Source organism: Zosterops lateralis (assembly GCF_965231275.1).
Source record: "Zosterops lateralis genome assembly, chromosome: 6".
NCBI lineage: Eukaryota > Metazoa > Chordata > Aves > Passeriformes > Zosteropidae > Zosterops > Zosterops lateralis.
The window spans coordinates 52897339-52916669 of NC_139761.1; the positions used below are offsets into that span (position 1 = coordinate 52897339).

General features: G+C 53.9%; 1 protein-coding gene and 1 pseudogene across 2 annotated transcripts in view; one reads left to right on the forward strand and one right to left on the reverse strand.

Annotated features, from left to right (window-relative positions):
• Positions 1 to 506, reverse strand: part of LOC310910173 (scavenger receptor cysteine-rich type 1 protein M130-like) — a gene marked incomplete at both ends in the record, with an annotated part of 33102 nt that extends 32596 nt beyond the window's left edge. The window contains 2 exons of the mRNA XM_083862630.1: positions 63 to 383; positions 455 to 506. Coding sequence (XP_083718756.1) covers positions 63 to 383; positions 455 to 506 — 373 coding nt within the window. The remainder of the gene's footprint in view (positions 1 to 62; positions 384 to 454) is intronic.
• Positions 507 to 3199: 2693 nt separating this feature from the next.
• Positions 3200 to 17842, forward strand: LOC310910785 (NACHT, LRR and PYD domains-containing protein 12-like; annotated as a pseudogene). Its single transcript has 7 exons — positions 3200 to 3569; positions 4173 to 4911; positions 15520 to 16080; positions 16515 to 16798; positions 17012 to 17184; positions 17309 to 17479; positions 17641 to 17842. The product of its transcript is annotated as an NACHT, LRR and PYD domains-containing protein 12-like (transcript).
• Positions 17843 to 19331: the final 1489 nt, after the last annotated feature.

The window sequence follows — 19331 nt, forward strand, 5'->3', positions numbered from 1 at the left end:
GCCCTGCCCGGGGTGCAGCAGCACAAGGTGCCTGTCCCAGCACGGCCAGCGTGTCCCCTCACCTGTGCAGGTCACCCCCGCATCCCGCTCGTGGCCGCATATGTGCCGGCCCCATCCGAAGTGCGGACAATCCTGCAGCGCATCCTCGGTGCCTCGGCAGAAGAAGGGCTGCAGCCAGATCCGCCCTTTGCCCTGTCCGAATGGGGCGTACGGGGACGCCTTGGCCACCCGGCCACAGCCCAGCTGCCGGCACACCACGGAGGCCCAACGGGCTTCCCAGTCGAAGTCGAAGACGCACACGGAGCCCCACTCACCGTCGTTCTTCACCTCCACACGCCCGGCACAGCGCCCGCCGCCGCCCACCAGACGCAGCTCCCCGGAGCCTGCGGCACGGAGCCCGCTGAGCCGGGCCCGGCACCGCCACGGGCCGCGCTCCCGCCCGCCCGGCACTCACCCGCACACAGCCGCACGCACAGCAGCAGCCCCAGCGCCACCAGCGGCCCCATGCCACCGGCCCCGACCCAGCGCGGCCGGGACACGTCTCGCCTCCAGCCGAGCCACTGCAGGCAGCGGCACCAGGGCAGCCTTTATCAGGCGCCTCATCTCCCGGCTGCGGGGCCGCCGCCTCCAATAACCTGCTCCCTGCCCAAATATGAGCCTCGGCTGCGCTTCTGGCGTCACACACCTCCTCGCCACAGTGGGCTGCCACCCGGATGTCCCCGGGGGGAGACAGTCCCCCCTCGGCACCTGGGCTGCGGGGGCCCTTCCTCTACCCCCCGTGCCTACAGCTCTGCTGCTGGAGCCTGCCAAGAGCCGTCCCGATGGGGACAGCCTTCCCCCCAAAGCCCAGCAACAGCATCCGCGGGGCCACCTCTGCCTCGGGCACCGGCAAAGCTCCAAGCCCCCATTTCTGGGGAGCTCCCCTCCCCCGCGGGGGGCGGCAGCAGCCCCGGGCTCCGCTCGGGGCTGGCAGGTGCCGGGTCCCCGGGCCCTCGCGGCGGCGCTGGCACATGGCGCTGCTGCCGCAGCTGTGGCCCCGCGCTCGCCTCGCCGCCAGGGCAGGAAGGAGGCGGTTACCCCCCGGCGGCTCCCGGCATCGCCATCGACCGCACGCGGCTCCCGACACCTGCGCTGCCGCCGATAACGCCACGGATAACGCCGCGCCTGCCCCGCCGCTCTGTGCCCCTCCAGCTCGGCAGCCGAGCACTTCTGCAAACTGAACCACCCTCACCCTTCACCACACTCTCTGTCAGCACAATCCCAAGGCAGGAATCAGCTTCCACGTCTGGCCCCGGCCCCCCTTCACAGCTGCGGCTCCTGCGACCCACGCTGGCCCCGCAGCTTCCCCAAACACTCATTCCCACATCCACACCACGTTTCCTCATCCGTTCCACCCCAGGTTTCCCATGGCACAGTGGCAGGTGTCTCCATCCTTAAATCCACTTTGTGCTGCCCCACGAGCACAGGGAGAGCCCCAGCTGGTGCCTCCAGGAGATTCCAAGGTAAAGGAATTGGGCCTAGGTCAGGCTGCCCTTCATACACAGGGCCCTGCCGGGGGACAGGAAGGCACTCCCCTCCAACAAGAGACCTCCCCTCCTTTAGGAAAAGTCCTTCCAACAACCACAGCCATTTCCAGCCCAGCTCTCACTGCTGACACTGGGTCTGAGCCTGCCCCACCTGTGTATCACACACTGGAGATCCTGCTGCATCTGCAGGGAGGAGTCCAGGTCCTTCCCTCTCCCTTTTCCCTTCACAGTTGCTGGGAACAGTTGTGTGCATTTGGCAGTGCCAAATAAACCCCCTGCAGACAATCCCAGCAATCTCTTCCCCCTCAGTCCACCTTTCAAGGATGTGTCTGTGCACCCACTTCCTGCATCACACCCCCAAGGGGATGAGTGATATACCCAGTATAAAGGTGCCAGCACCAGAGTGAGGTCCCTGACCTGGGAAAGAATCTCTGACCAGTTTGAATTTTGATAGGAAAAAAGGGAAATTCACACTAAAATCAAAGACAATCCCTACAATCCCTACACAGGAGCTGTTTTCCTGCAGTGCTGGGCAGGAAGAAGTGACCTCTGTGGGCAGGGCCACCCCTTCCTGGGGACAGGCCCAAACCACACTGCCACACACGTGTCCCCAGGGCTGGGACATGGCCAGGCCATCCTCATGGCAACGTCCACAGGGTGCTGCTGCCAACATCATCATAGTCCGTGTGTGCCAGGGGCTGATCTGAGGGGTCACTGGTTGCTCCTGGGAGACCTGGAGGGGAGCAGATCCCACCTTGGAGAGAGCACAGAAAGGTGCCTGAGGGGACAGGCAGCTCCATGTCCCCTCTCACACACCCCACCTGGGCTCTGACCACAGCACCCATGGATCTGCTGCTGGGTCCCTGCTCATCCCCACAGCCAAACCCTGCCAGAGAGTGGCTTTGCAGAGGCAACAGGGCAGCTGTGAGCCCTCTTACCTCTGGGGAGGACACTGATCCACCTGGGCTGTGACACTCCCTCAGAGATGTCCCCAGTGCTGGCAGCGGGGGCCTCCTGCGGCACATCCAGGACATCGTCGTAGCCGTCCGGGGTTCCTTGCTGGGGCCTGAGCTCTCAGTTCAGTCCTGGGCACTCCTAGTTGAAGCCTATGCTGGGGTCAGACTCACCAATTCTGTCCACTGAGCTCATCCCTGCAGTCAATTACCTGCGCTTGTAATTCCTCGATAAATGTGTTGTTTAAAATCACAGAAGGGTTTTAGTTGGAAGTGACCTTAAAGCTCACCCGGTGCTCTCAGCACTTTCCAGCAGCCAGCTGGGCACATTCTTTCCTCTTGGGATTGGCATTAAGGATGTCTCTGCTGAGATCTCAGCTCTGGAGCCGAGGGACAGTGCCTTTGTGCCCTGCAGCATGAGTCAGAGGCTGCAGGTAGCCCTGGGGAGTTGCATTTGCTCCAGGGGGATGAGGATGATCAAACAAGCGTTGATAGATCAGGATCAGGAGCCAGAAGAAGAATGTCCAACTGACCAAAGTGCCCAAATGCTCACCAATTGTGTCCTTAGTGCCCCAGCCAGACTGAGGAAAGCAGTGAGCCTTGAAATTGGTGGCTGCTGGAGTGTAAGGAGCATGGCTGGGCTGGAAGGGAATTTGTCTGGGCTGGGGGCTGACCCTGCTCCTCATGGGCACAGAGCACAGGCGGGACAGCAGAGAGCACATGGTGCAGGAGTCCCGCCAGGACAGGGAGCTGGGCAGCTGTCCCAGGGAGAGCCCATCCTTCCACAGCCACTCCACCACCCTGACCATCTCCAGGGAGCCTGGGAGCAAGCACGGAGCCAAGGATGGAGCCGTGGCAATCGGCCAGGGATGTGGATGCGCCGGCAGCGGAGCAGCCACCGCCGGCACCACGGCGCTGTTTGAACCTGGCAGAGACGGGCAAAGCCCGCAGGTCGTGGTGCTGCTGGGGGCCCCGGGGATGGGGAAGACAACCACGGTCAGGAAGGTGATGGTGGAGTGGACAGAAGGGACACTCTGCACCCACTTTGACTTGGTCTTCTGCTCTGACTGCCCTTCTCTTCTGCACAGCTGTTACAGTTCTGCCTGCTTTATCTCAGCTGAGGTCAGGATGAAAGACACAGGAAACGTAGAGTCGAGTTGGGTCTTGGCTGTTTATCATATCTTATCTATTTACAGTATTTACAGTCTCATGAAGCATGAGCTTCAATTTGCTTTCATTTTAAAGAAACAAGACAAAATGGAGACTTTCTAACTTTTACCAAGGCTATTTAGGAGATAATTAGCCAATACCAAAGTGACACCTATATTATTTATGCTTTTGACCCAATCATGACCATTCCAGGTCTGCAATGCAGACATCTCTCACCCAGTTAGACAAAACCACCCAAATCCACGAAGAAGAAGGAAGAAGGTGAAGAAGAAGAAAAACTCACACAGCAGCCTGAATCCTCCATCCTGCCCCCACACTACTATATAGCAAAACCCCAAAGTTAGGTTTTCACCCTGTGAGATCACACAACACCATTCCAAGAACACACCCACTACCCCAGTGCTATCACAAATCTCAGAAGCCTCTTCCAAGGCCTCAAGTCAAATGCAGTGCCTGCCTGAGGGTCAGCACCCTACAGCCCAGAAAGCCTGAAGTTTCCAGAATCCAGGGTTCCAACACAAAGCCATTGTCCTTGCCATGGAAGCCATCGTGGCAGTCCGGGATTCACAGTGCTGTCCTGGCCTGCAACTGCCGGCTGGGAAGATCCTGGATGACCACAAGAGGATCCTGTTCATTTTGGATGGCTTCCAGGTGCAGGGGCTTTCCTTGGTTCAGCCCAAAGCTGGGCTGAGCTCTGACCCCAGGGAGGTGAAGCTGCTGGAGCTCAGCCTGATGAGTTTGTTGAAGGAGACAGTGCTCCCCAAAGCCTCTTTGCTCATCACCGTGAGGCCAACGGCTCTAGGAAGCCTGAAGGGTGAGTATTCCATGGAGATCCTGGGATTTTCTGCAGCCAGGAGGGAGGAGTATTTCCACAGGTATTTTGAGAAGCCCAGCAAAACAGACATGGCCTTCACGTTTGCTACAGGCAAGGAGATCTTCTAGAGCTTTGTGTGTCATCCCTGTCACGAGCTGGACCATCTGCACCATCCTGGAACAAGAGTTCTGTGGGAAGAAAAACCTCCTGGAGTGCTCCAAAGCCAGCACAGGGATGATGATGTTCTACCTCTCCCAATCACTGAAGCACAGGGACAACACAAAGGCCCTCCAGCAGTTCCTCCTCCAGCTTTGCTCCTTGGCTGCTGAGGGTATGTGGAAACACAAGGTCCTCTTTGAGGAGAAGGAAGTCAAGGACTGTGGATTGGACCAGCCAGGTCTTCTTCCCTTTCTTCCTCAGTAAAAGGATCCCCGGGGAAGGAGAAAACAGGGTAAAGGTGAACAGATTTTGCTGACCTCCCAGAAACGTGGTGGAAAGAACTCCACAATTAATAATAATTGTTAGAGCAATATGTATTCATTAACGTTGAGATGCGTGGGGGAATAATTTCACCAAAGACACTCATACTCACCAGGGAACTTGTCCCCCTTGTTATTCCCTGTGGTCTCTACATATGCATGACATTCCATGGTCCCCCTTCATCCATATTCATTCTCTGACCCTGCCCATCTTCATATGGTATGGTAATTACTTCCACCCCCTTCTGGCCATGCTCAGTCCATTGTGGTGGTCTTTTGGCTGGTCTTCAGGCGTTCACCTCGTCACCTTTATCCCTCCTGTGTCTGCTTTGGCTCTCTTGACACATTTGCAAGGGAACATACCATCTTAGAATCTGTGTTCTTTTTTTTATCTGCACCCTTAGCTCTGCTATTCTGCTGTTTAGGCTAGTTCTTCTTCTGACTATGGCCAAGTCTCCTGGTACTTGTAGTGTTTAAAAATATGCAAAAGGGTAACAGACACAGCATTCAGTGTTCACTAAATGTCTTCTAAAACATGATCTCATATATTCTAAAGTACTACTTGGAATACATCCTAACATACAGTACATGTTCTTAAATCTACTATAAAGGATTAGCAGGGATTTTTCAAATCAATGTCTCACACCCCTTGGCTCTACAGCTCATGGATCATCTTGTGGATGGGGATCACGGCGTCTTGATGCCTCCGATCCTGCCAGCAGTGCACCGTCCAGGTGGCAACAGATACTCGTTGTTCTTCTACCTTCAGGAGTTCTACTGCAGATGGCTTCTCCGATACTCCAGGCAAGGTGTTCAATTGCTTAATGCCTTCTGCCTCCACAGCAGCTATCCCAAAAGCCCACCTGAATCCCTTAGGGTCTTTGGAGTAGCCATTCCTGAGGAAGTCTATGCCCAAAATACATGAGGACTCTGGGCCAGTCACAATGGGATGATTCTACCACTTCTTCCCAGTCAGGCCCACCTCAGCTTCCAACAGAGTCAATTCCTGTGATCCCCCTGTCACCCCGGCAATGGAAATTTGTTCTGCCCCCACATGTCCTGATGCCATTAGGGTCCCCTTGCCCCAGTATTGACCTATGGCTCTGATATGCCAGGCCATTGAATCCACACAGTCCAAAGGCCTGGTTTTCCCGTGCCTATTTCTGGCTAGAGGCAGGGCCCCTCTAGCACTGGTTATTATTCCCTTCCTGGGCATACACACTAGAGGTTCCTTCAAGGGGATCCAACACAGTATCCTCACTTCTGTAATACCTGGTGACTCAGTCATGGGAGGCTGAGGCTACTTCATTTTAGATGAACCCCCTCGGTGAGTGTTTCTCTCCTTGAGCTCACACACCCATGCTGCCAGGACAGAAGTGGGCTTCCCATCCCACCTTCCCATGTCTTCCCCATGGTTGCACAGGAAGGACCACAGGTCAGCTCGTGGGGTGTACCCTCTCTGTAGCTGGGGGACGTTGAGCTCTGACTCTGGGGCCTGTGACACACACTGGTGCCATATGGGAACTCTTCCTCCTCATCTCCTCCCTCGCCTCCTTTATCTCCTCTTTGAGTTCCTTAATCACAGCAGAGACTTGAGCCTGCATTGGGTCACTGATCATACTCTCATCATTTCTGAGCTCGTTGGCGACAGAACCCACAGTCTCTGGGTTGGTATCAGGATTAATTGTGGCAATGAATGCGGCATAGGGAGACGGTCCATGAGTTGCCAGCGTCCACAACGTGTGCCCTGTGCATCAAACCTTGTTGGGGTCATTATCCTGGTGTCCACCCCTCCCAAAGAGTACCTCCAATACTGCCACTTCTCTCAGCTGTTGGATCCCCTCCTCAAGGGTCTTCCAGTCCATTGTATGATGGTGCTCCTGCACTTTGTCTCGGTGGACAAACCTCTCCCTTCTACTCCATAAAAGCCACTCCCAGAGGGAAAGGGGGCCTGGTCTCTTACAAATACCTGATTTACACCTGAGTCGTGGGTCAAGGTTCCCAAATTCCTTGCCTCACTACTATCCAGTTGCACCCCTGTACCCATAAGGTCCCAGACCTGAAGTAACCAGGCTGTGTAAGCCTCACGTCCCCGTCGCACAATATCTTTGTGCAGATTATGTAGACTTTCATACGACAGAGAGTCAGTGATGATCTCAAGCTCTGGTTCCCCTGTGGGTTGTGAGGGCCCTCCTTTCTTCTCCTTATTACCTGGCTGCTCTGATTTCATCTTGTACTTCTTTGTTTCCACAGGGGCGACTGCTGCTGGCTGTGACTGCCCCTGTGGTTCAGCTGGAACCTGGATGGTTCAATCTGGGTGGTTCATTTCTTAAGTGGGCTGTAGGGCAGTGTCAGGCCCCATGGCAGTATCCCTGGTCTGTGGGGCAGTGTCAGGCAGTGGGGCAGTATCCCCAGTCTCTGGGGTAGGTGTCTGTGCAGTCATCCAAGTTGACCTCACCTCATCTCTGAAAGCTAAATAGACTGGGACTATCAGCAACACTTGGTTAGTATCTACAGGAAATTCAAACCCTTCAAAGAACTGGTTAAAGGGCTGGGACAAAACTTCCCCTGCTGTCAATTTTTCACAGAAAGTACCGTTCTTAAAAGAACCCCAAAAACATACACTTAGTGTGTGGTAGCCATGTAGCCATGTGCCTGCCTTCCAGAGGAAGTTAAAAATCCATGAATGCCTCACCTTATCTACCCAGAAAACAAACTGGATAACAGCCACAGCAGCCTTACTGATAGGGCCCATGTTTAGATAGGGGCCTGCAAATGGGAGGAATACAGCCACAACCACGAGCCATCCTAACCAGGGGAAGCTGGACCACATGATGCTGCCTAATGAGGTTTTTATATCCAGCACACACAGAAGAAAATATTAGCTTACTCGAGAACTGTTATTCCTTTTTTCTCTTTTCTTTTTCCATTGCCCTCAAGCCCCATCATGATCACTGTGATATATGGTATAAAATAATTCCTGCTTAAGAATTAAAGATTTCAGCAATTGTAAAACCCCAGGCGGCGATGGGGAAGGAACCGATTTGCAATAGAAAATGGTGGCTTCGATTGAAGCTGAGTCTCCTCCGGGGATGGGCTGGACAAGGCCCCAGTGATGAGCACCCGATATGCATCTAAGGTCTTATCTATGCGATAAGACAATCTTCGTCGTCAAGGGCATACATCCCAATGCCAGATCCCCGTACAAAGAATCAGGTATTCATCCCTACCCCAAAAAAATTTTCAACAGACCCTTTTCAACAGACCGGCAGCAAGAAAAGAAACTACATGAATTTCTGAGAAGAACAAGGACAAGAGAAGAAGAACACCCCTGTTCGGTCGAAAAACTGTATAAAAACGGGCCCTGCAAAGGCAGAATTTGTGAACAGAGGGGGATTCAGAGCAAGAGAGTCTGAATCTAGGTTCACCCAGCACCGACCCCGGACTCGACGCTGTTTTTGATTGTGGCTTTCCAAAACCGATTTTGATATCGCAATAAAATCCGCTTTCATTATCAATTTGGTTACGTTGTTTATAACAGGCACCAAAATCTGTCTTGGTTTGGGAAGACACGTATCTGCCAGGGAAAGCTGGAGTCTCCCTTGGAATGGAGAATGTAAACCACCTCTCCCACCACCTTTTCCAATTATAAATTTGCAGTTAGAGCCTTTCTGGCAAAGACTGGGAGATAGAAATAGCAGTTCTTTACTAGTATGTATAGCAAAACAAACAAAAACAACAACTACAGCGTCAATAACAAAACAGTACCAAGAACCTTGAGGGATTTGCCTCACAAAAACCCAGGTGGGGCAGTTTGGCCTCAGTGCCCCTGCAGGACCCTCAGAGCACCAGGCCGGAACAGTGGAGAGTCCCGGGCTGGGACTTGGTGTCCTGGGTTGCAGTGTAGGATGTACACAAAGTATTTATTCTAGCACCATCTTCATGAACTGTTAAACCAGGTGGGGCAGTGATTTCCCAGGCCCCCTGCCTTTGGGCTGTCTCCTGCTAATGGCCCATTAACGCCTTGCCCATGACTCACAGGTAACTCCCTCCAGGAGTTATCTCTGTTTAATGGGCCATCAAGGACCCACTTCACAACTCATCATCCCATTGTGAGATGCTCTGCCCAGGGGGAGGAGCCAAGCATTCTCACCTGGATATAAGCTGGGATTTGGGAAAGTGCACGCAGCCCTTACCTACTGGATTCCCAGAGGACCAGAGCTAGCAGACCTTTCTACAGGATCACGGCTTCAGGAAGACCACTTCATCTGGACTGCTTCCACCATCCTGCTCAGGTCGTATTCTGACTCTGTCAGTGGTCCGTTGTGTTATTGCATTTATTCGATTTTATTTTTACTTTTTTAACTTTTTTCTTGTTAAATTGTATTTCTGACTTGGAGCCTCTCATCAGTTTTGCTTTCAAACCTCGACATATTTTTTGAAGCCGCAACAGTGGGGCAGAGGCCCTGAGAAAAGTCAGAATTACAGTTTTGTATTGAAGAAGACACCTGTTCGCTATGATGCTCAACATGGTTACATGTGTGTTATACCTATCTCTCTATATTTTTCCAAACATGGGGCACTATTTGCTCATCTTAATGCTCCTGCATAGATCAGGGTATGGTACTAAAATTGCTTTATTGGTCTATTATGTTCATTGCTTGATAAACTCCGAGGCAATGAACAGCATTCAGAATATATACCCAGTTTTGGATTCGTGTCCTGGTCTAGGATGCTACATCTGGGGCCTCAACAATCTCACCCAGCCCCTCTGGGGAGGAGTAACGATTGACTTTTTCCAGCTTTTCAGACATAACACAGCAGTTTTTGAAAATACTGAGTACCCTCTGGATGCCAAGGACAGTATGATGTTGTTAGTCCTGCTTGGTCTTCTCTGCACAGCTCGTACGATGCTTAGGATCAAAACACTACATGGTTTGATGCAGCGTGTTCCTAAGGAAGAGGAAGAGGGAAAGAGAAGCAAAGCAACAGCATCTACACGGACCATCACAAAGAAGAAGAGAACCAAAGGCAAGACAACAGTGTCCTCATCTACACAGACCATTGCAGAGGAGAAAGAAGCCAAAGGTGAGGCGACGGTGTCCACATCTATGCAGACTCTCCCAGAGAAGAAAGGAACCAAAGGTGCCGTCAGCATCTCCACACAAACTTCACTGAACTGGAACAACCTAAACCAGTAGCAGTTGCCACCACTCAGAAGAAGAAATCAAGGAGCAAATCAGTCCGTGTAGTGACTGACGAGGATGCAGCAGGACCTTCACAGCCAGCAGAGGAGACAGAGATAGAGATCATCACTCGCTCTCTATCCCTGGGTGAGCTGCGTGACCTGCAAAGGGAATTCACCCGCCAGACCAACGAGTCCATCCTGACCTGGCTGCTCTGCATCTGGGATGCTGCAGCCAATGACACCATTCTGGATGGAATTGAGGCCAGGCAACTGGGATCGCTGTCCCGGGATGTGGTCATTGACCAGGGAATTGGGAAAACCCAAGAACCTCTCAGCCTCTGGCAGCGACTGCTGACAAGTGTGAAAGACAGATACCTTTGTAAAGAAGATCTCCAAGTGCACCAAGGCAAATGGAGCACAATAGAACAAGGTATCCAATGCCTGAGGGAATTGGCTGTGCTGGAGATCATTTTTTCAGAAGACAAGAGATTTCCTGAAAGCCCAGATGATGTCCAGTGCACATCACGGATGTGGCTGAGATTTGCACAGCTTGGACCAGAGATGTACTCACGTTACCTGGCAACACTGCAATGGAGGGAAAGTGAAGACAAGGTGGGTGTCTTGGCTAATAAATTAAGAATTTACGAGGACACTGTCACCGCCCCAGTTCGTACCCATATCTCATCTGTGGAAACAAGACTGGCTGAGCAAGTCCAGAGCTTGATTGAAGAAGGCCATCAGAAACTGAAAAAAGAGCTTAAAGAAGAAATTTATCATATTTCACCAGAGCCGACGAGAGTCTCTGCCATTTGGAGCAGGCGTTCCCCAGCCAGGGAGAGAGGATACACACCACGAGGTAACCTCTGGTCCTTTCTTCAGGAGCATGGAGAAGACATGAAGAAGTGGGATGGAAAACCCACCTCCTCCTCAGCAGCCCGGGTACGTGAGCTGAAAAGAGGAACACCTACCACAAGAAGCCCATCTAGAATCAAAGTTGCCCCAGTGTCTCAGAACTCCAGACGGTACAGGAATGATGATATGACTGATCCTCTGGAAGGGATCTCAGAAACATATGTACAGGAAGAGAACAATGTATGCCATGACCAGGAATAGAGGGGCCCTGCCTCTAGCCAGGAAGAGGAAAGGGATAATCGGATCTACTGGACTGTGTGGATCCGATGGCCTGGCACATCTGACCCACAAAAATATACGGCATTGGTTGACACTGGGGCCCAATGATGCCATCAAGGTATGTAGGAACAGAATCCATCTCTATTTCTGGGGTGACAGGAGGGTCCCAGGAACTGACTGTATTAGAGGCTGAAGTGAGTTTAACTGGGAACGAGTGGCAAAAACACCCCATCACGACTGGCCCAGAGGCCCCATGCATTCTCAGCATAGACTATCTCAGGAATGGATATTTCAAAGACCCAAAGGGATATCACTGGGCTTTTGGGATAGCCGCAGTTGAGAAGGAAAACATCAGACAGTTGAATACTTTGCCTGGTCTCTCAGATGACCCCTCTGCTGTGGGACTGCTCAGAGTCGAAGAACAACAGGTACCAACTGCCACAACAACAGTACACCGCCGCCAATACCGCACTGACAGAGACTCTGTGATTCCCATACATGAGATGATTCGTAAACTGGAGAGCCAAGGGGTGGTCAGTAAGACTCATTCACCTTTCAACAGCCCAATATGGCCCGTGCATAAGTCCAGTGGAGAATGGAGACGGACGGTAGATTACCGTGCTCTGAATGAAATCACGCCACCACTGAGCACTGCCGTGCCAGACATGTTAGAGCTTCAGTACGAGCTGGAGTCCAAGCCAGCAAAGTGGTATGCGTCCATGGACATTGCCAATGCCTTCTTCTCCATCCCTTTGGCAGCAGAGTGCAGGCCCCAGTTTGCTTTCACCTGGAGAGGCATGCAGTACACCTGGAACCGACTGCCCCAGAGGTGGAAACACAGCCCCACCATCTGCCATGGGCTGATCCAGGCTGCACTGGAGAAAGGTGAGGCTCCAGAACATCTGCAGTACATCGACGACATCATCGTATGGGGAAACGCCCCAGGGGAGGTCTTCGAGAAAGGAGAGAAGATTATCCAAATTCTGTTGAAAGCTGGTTTTGCCATTAAACGAAGTAAGGTTAAGGGACCGGCTCAAGAAATCCAGTTCCTGGGAGTCAAGTGGCAAGATGGACGTCGCCAAATCCCCACAGAGATAATAAACAAGATGACTGCCATGTCCCCACCTACCAACAAGAAGGAAACACAAGCTTTCCTAGGTGCCATAGGCTTCTGGAGGATGCACATTCCTGAGTATAGTCAGATCGTGAGCCCTCTCTATCTGGTTACCTGCAAGAAGAACAATTTCCACTGGGGCCTGAACAGCAACAAGCCTTTGTTCAGGTCAAGCAGGAGATTGCTCACGCAGTAGCCCTTGGCCCAGTCAGGACGGGACCAGATGTGAAGAATGTGCTTTACTCTGCAGCCGGGACAATGGTCTGTCCTGGAGCCTGTGGCAGAAGGTGCCTGGGGAGACTCGAGGCCAACCATTGGGATTCTGGAGCCGAAGTTACAGAGGCTCCGAAGCCAACTACATTCCCACAGAGAAGGAGATCTTGGCCGCCTATGAAGGAGTTCAAGCTGCCTCAGAAGTGATTGGCACTGAAACACAGCTGCTTCTGGCACCCCGATCACCAGTGCTGGGGTGGATGTTTAAGGGAAAGGTTCCCTCCACATATCACGTTACTGACACCACATGGAGCAAATGGATTGCTCTCATCACACAGCACGCCCGTATTGGAAACCCAAATCGCCCTGGGATTCTGGAAGTTATAACAAACTGGCCAGAAGGTGAGACTTTTCGATTATCGTCTGAAGAAGAAGAAAACCAAGTAACACATGCCGAGGAAGCCCCACCATATAATGAGCTACCGGAGACTGAAAGACGATACGCTCTCTTCACTGATGGCTCCTGCTGAATTGTAGGTGCTAACCAGAAATGGAAGGCTGCAGTTTGGAGCCCCACATGACAAGTTGCACAGGCTACCGAGGGACAAGGTGGGTCAAGTCAGGTTGCAGAGCTTAAAGCTGTCCAGCTGGCTTTGGATATTGCTGAACGAGAGAAATGGCCGAGGCTCTATCTCTACACTGACTCATGGATGGTAGCTAATGCTCTGTGGGGATGGCTGAATCGCTGGAAAAAGGCCAACTGGCAGCACAGAGGAAAACCCATCTGGGCCGCTGACATTTGGCAGGACATTGCTGCCCGAGTAGAGAGACTGACCATGAAGGTTCGACACGTGGACGCGCACGTACCCAAGAGCCGGGCTAATGAGGAGCATCACAACAATGAGCAGGTGGACAAAGCTGCCAAGGTGAAAGTATCACAGGTGGATCTGGACTGGCAGCACAAGGGAGAACTGTTCCTAGCTCGTTGGGCCCATGATGCCTCTGGTCATCAAGGAAGAGATGCGACATACCGATGGGCCCGTGACCGAGGGGTGGACTTTACTATGGACAGCATCTCCCAGGTCATCCACAACTGTGAGACCTGCGCTGCAATCAAACAGGCCAAGCGAGTGAAGCCTCTGTGGTATGGTGGACGATGGCTGAAGTACAGGTATGGGGAAGCCTGGCAAATTGACTACATCACCCTTCCCCAAACCCACCAAGGAAAGCGTTACGTGCTGACCATGGTGGAAGCCACCACTGGATGGCTGTAAACCTACCCTGTGCCTCATGCCACTGCCCGGAACACCATCCTGGGCCTGGAAAAACAAGTCCTGTGGAGACACAGCACCCCTGAGAGAATTGAGTCAGACAATGGGACCCATTTAAAAAACAGCCTTATAAACACCTGGGCAAGAGAACATGGTATTGAATGGATATATCACATTCCTTATCACGCACCACCTACCAGGAAAGTTGAACGGTGCAGTGGACTACTAAAGACTACCCTGAAGACACTGCGGAGGGACCTTCAAGAATTGGGAAATGAACTTAGCCAAAGCTACCTGGATGGTCAACACCCGAGGGTCTATCAATCGAGGTGGTCCTGCCCAATCTGAACCCTTGCACACAGTGGATGGAGATAAAGTCCCTGCAGTACATATGAAAAGAACCTTAGGGAAGACTGTTTGGATTAATCCCACCTCGGGAAAAGGCAGACCCATCTGTGGGATTGTCTTTGCTCAAGGACCTGGTCACACTAGGTGGGTAATGCAGAAAGATTGGGAAAACCATTGTGTTAAGTGAGAAGAGTGTGTAACATTTTATTCCCTATGTGTATGCGTATCTTTGTAAGAATGTATTAATTTGGATATGATGTAGCTAGTAATAGAATAAGGGGTGGATTATGTCCTGGGTTGCAGTGCAGGATGTACACAAAGTATTTATTCTAGCACCATCTTCATGAACTGTTAAACCAGGTGGGGCAGTGATTTCCCAGGCCCCCTGCCTTTGGGCTGTCTCCTGCTAATGGCCCATTAACGCCTTGCCCATGACTCACAGGTAACTCCCTCCAGGAGTTATCTCTGTTAATGGGCCATCAAGGACCCACTTCACAACTCATCATCCCATTGTGAGATGCTCTGACCAGGGGGAGGAGCCAAGCATTCTCACCTGGATATAAGCTGGGATTTGGGACAGTGCAAGCAGCCCTTACCTACTGGATTCCCAGAGGAGCAGAGCTACCAGACCATGCTACAGGATCACTGCTTCAGGAAGACCACCACATCTGGACTGCTTCCACCATCCTGCTCAGGTCGTATTCTGACTCTGTCAGTGATCCGTTGTGTTATTGCATTTATTTTATTTTTACCTTTTTTCTTATTAGATTGTGTTTCTGACTTTGAGCCTCTCACTCGTTCTGCTTTCAAGCCACGACAGCTGGGGTGGCAGGATGCCCCAGGCAGTCAGGGACAGGATGCCCCAGCAGTCAGGGGAGTGCAGAGTCACACTGTAGCAAGAGGAGCAGAGCTGAAGAAGCCGCGACAGTGGGGCAGGGCTGGCCCAGCTCCAGCAGGGCAGACAAAGGAGCTCAGAATTCCAAGACATGCAAGCAGATGATGGTAGATTTCCCAACACTGGACATTCGGGTGACAGTGAACTCCTCCCGCAGCAAGCAGGAGCCTGGCCGTGTCCTCTCCATCTCTGAATGCCGAGAGCCAGAGAGCCAGGCTGCCTCCAGCTCTGTCCATTGCCTGCCACAAAACTGGCGTTATCCCCCCCTCCAAGCTTTCTGCCACCTCTTGGTTTTGGTCAAGCATCCTTAAGCACAACATACTTAGTCCTCTAAATAACTTATGGGGAAAGAAATTCTTTAGAGTGAAGAAAAAAAGGAGAACAATCCTAACCCCTAAAAGAGGTGAAGGAGAAGAGCATGGGAGTGTCTTTGCCTTCACTCACCTGCACCTCCAGGACTTTTTGGCAGCAATGTTTTACATTCTGGAGGATGATGGGGAAATGGTCAGCACCTTGGGGAGGCTTGAGAAGGATGTAAATCAGTTCTTAGAAAGCTACAACAAGTCCAGAAAGGATTTGAATGTCACAGTGAGATTCCTCTTTGCTCTGGTCACCCAGAAAGCCATAGAGCACATGGACAAAACCACTGGGTGCAGAATTTCACCACGAGCCAGGGAAGAGCTGCTGCAGTGGCTTCAGGGGAGGCATAGAGGCCTCTCCCACCCTGGCCAAGCACTGAAGCTTTCAGACATGGACACTTTGCACTTCTTGTTTGAGACCAACGAGAAGAGCTTTGCACCAAGTGCATTCGGTCATTTCACTGACCTGGACTGGCGAGACCTCAAGCTGACCCTGTGGAGACCAGATGCCTCTTTCCTTCTGCATCCAGACCTGGGCTGGGCTGGGCTGGGCTGTGTCACCCTCCAGGGATGTCCCTTCCACTGGCAGCATCCTCAGGCAGAGCTGGATGCCAAGTCAGTGCCCTGGTAAGTCCTGCTCCTCCTCACTTGAATGACCCAAAAGGGCAAAGATTTCTCTTCCTCTGCCCCAAAGGATGATTCAGCTATTCCCTCCCCAACACCAGCTGGGCCTTTCCCTGGGTGTTTAGTTCCTCAGCAGAGAATTTACTTCCTCCTGGGGAGAATGAGGAACACATGGGCTCCTCCATCCACTGCCCACTCTGGGATTGATGGTGATGGAGCTTCTTGGCTCCACCTGGCCAGGCCCCCCTGTGCCCAACTGTCACTCTGGCTTCCTGTCTGCCTTCTCCCTCACAAAGGGAAATCCCTGGTGCTGGAATGTTCAGTGCACCCTGTGATTCACCTCACATCCATCTCCCGGCTGGTTCCAGCAGCAATGCTCCAGGCCCTTCACATCTGCACAACCAGCAAGGTCCCTCCGGAGGAGCCCTCCCGTGCGCTGGAGGCTCTGCTCGGGGTGGGTGTTGTCCCTCAGGTTTGGTGGGCAGGTGAGCAGCCAGCACAGGTGAGGTGTGCTGAGCCCCCGTTCTCCGTGCTCTCCCACAGGCTGCAGCGGTGCCGCTGTCCCAGAGCTGCTGCACGGAGCCGGCAGCGCCGCTGGCGGAGCAGCCTGGCCTGGCCCGTCTGGAGCTGGGTGACAGCTCGCTGGGTGACAGCGGCGTGCGCCTCCTCTGTCAGGGGCTGCGGACTGCGGGCTGCCGCCTGCGCATCCTGCCATGAGCACCCCCGGCATCCCTCGGGCATCTCCGGCCTGGGAGCTGGGGACGTGCCCCAAAGGGACCCCGTGGGGTGGCATCGTGCCTCTGTCCCACTCTTCCAGGCCAAGGAGCTCCACGGTTATGGCTCTAGGCTGGGGACTGCCACCATGGTGGGAGGGCAGTGAGGGCACTGGGGAGGCTCTGAGGGTGTTTCCCGGGGGTTCCCACCAGGCTGCGCTATTCCCGCATCACCAGCGCCTGCTGCGAGGACCTTGCCGTGTGCTGAGCACCAACACGTTTCCGGAGGAGCTGGATTTGTCCTTCAGCCCGGAGCTGCACGATGCCGGCGTGGAGCTGCTGTGTCAGGGCCTCCAGCACTGTGCCTGCCCTCTACAGACACTGCGGTAAAGGGGCTGCGACATGGGCCAGTGCTCCCTCCTTCCCAGCCAGAGCTTTCTCCTTCCCACCTGCAGCAGCTCAGCAAGCCGAGGCCAAAGCCCTCCTTCCCTGTTCCCCTGGCTCCCACAGCCTGGGGAGCTGCCGGCTGTCGGGTGCCTGCTGCCCAGCCCTGGCCACGCAGCTGCTGCAGGGGCCCCGTCTCACCTGCCTGGACCTGAGGGACAACGAGCTGAGAGCCCTCGGCATCCTGCAGCTCTGCCAGCAGCTCCAGCATCCCACCTGCTACTGCAGAGCCTGGGCTGAGGGCCCTGCCATGGCCCCTTCCATGCCCAGCATTCCCTGAGCTGCAGAGCAGAGGCTGCGGGACAGGCAGGGCCACACCTGGAACCCGGCTGCTTCAGCACCTCCCTCCCCACAAGCTCCAACACCTTCTCCTCTTTTCCTGCATCCTCCATGCCCAGGCTGAGCACAGACAGTGTCAGCCTGGCCCTGCTGCAGGAACTGGACACCCTCCGGGAAATGTATCTAGCCCCGAACATCGGGAACTTCCTGGAGCGTGGATGTGCCGCAGGCAGGGGCCATGGCCCGGCTGCCCTGCCACCACGTGGTCCTGCGGGGTGTAGGAAGGCACTCCCCTCCTTCAGGAGACCTCTCCTCCTTTAGGAAAAATTCTTCCAACAACCAGAGCCCTGCCCAGCCCTGCTCTCATTGCTGCCACTGGGTCTGAACGTGCTGCAACTGTGGGACACAAGGGGGAGATCCTGCTGCATCTGCAGGTGGGCAGAGGTCCGGGTCCTTCCCTCTCCCTTTTCCCTTCACAGTTGCTGGGAACACTTGTGAGCATTTGGCATTGCCAAATAAACACCCTGCAGACAATCCCAGCAATCCCTCAGTGCTCTGCCCCCTCAGCCCACCACTCCCAGGGATGTTTCTTTGCATCCAATTACTTCCTCACATCCCCAAGGCGATGAGTGATATAACCAGTATAGAGGTGCCAGAGGCAGAGTGAGGTCCAAGGCCTGCAAAAGAATCTCTGACCAATCTGGGTTTTATTACGAAAAAAAAAAAAGGGAAATTCACACAGAAATCCAAGAAAATCCCTACACAGGAGCTGTTTTCCTGCAGTGTTGGGCAGGAAGGGGTGACCTCTGTGGGCAGGGCCACCCCTTCCTGGGGACAGGCCCCAACCACACTGCCACACACGTGTCCCCAGGGCTGGGACATGGCCAGGCCATCCTCATGGCAACGTCCCCAGGGTGCTGCTGCCAACATCATCATAGTCCGTGTGTGCCAGGGGCTGATCTGAGGGGTCACTGGTTGCTCCTGGGGGACCTGGAGGGGAGCAGATCCATCTTGGAGAGAGCACAGAAAGGTGCCTGAAGGGACAGGCAGCTCCATGTCCCCTCTCACACACCCCACCTGGGCTCTGACCACAGCACCCATGGATCTGCTGCTGGGTCCCTGCCCTTCCCCAAAGCCAAACCCTGCCAGGGAGTGGCTCTGAAGAACAAACAGGGCAGCTGTGAGCCCTCTTACCTCTGGGGAGGACACTGATCCACCTGGGCTGTGACACTCCCTCGGAGATGTCCCCAGTGCTGGCAGCGGGGCCTCCTGCAGCACATCCAGGACATCGTCGTAGCCGTCCGGGGTTCCTTGCTGTGGCCAGGCAGGGGGATCTGGGACAGGCACAGGGCTCCATGGCAGTGACCAGCAGCCCTGGCAGGGCTCTGCCTCTGCCATCCCCTACGGCCTTGCCACTGGGCATGTGCTGGAGGCCCTTGGCTCCCGCAGGGAAAGGTGATGCTTCCCTGCACAACAACAAGGGGAGGACTTGTCCCCTCAGCTCCCCAGCCCAGCTGTGTCCTCTGTCCTCCTGCTCCCCGCTGGGTCCCTGCCCTGTGGCCTTACCTGGGACTGCCTTGGTGTCACTCCCCTCCACGCTGTCCCCGGTGTAATAGGGCAGCTTCTGGAGCGATCCCTCTGACAGGGAACCTGCAGGGTTCATCAGGGACAGGGACATCGGGGTGGGGGATGGCCTCAAGCAGCACCACAGGTAACAGAACTTCACACTGCAGACTGGGGTGCCGTAGTACTGAGGGGCCACCCACAGCCCTTAGAGAGGAACCATTACTGGGCCACCAAGACCCAGAGC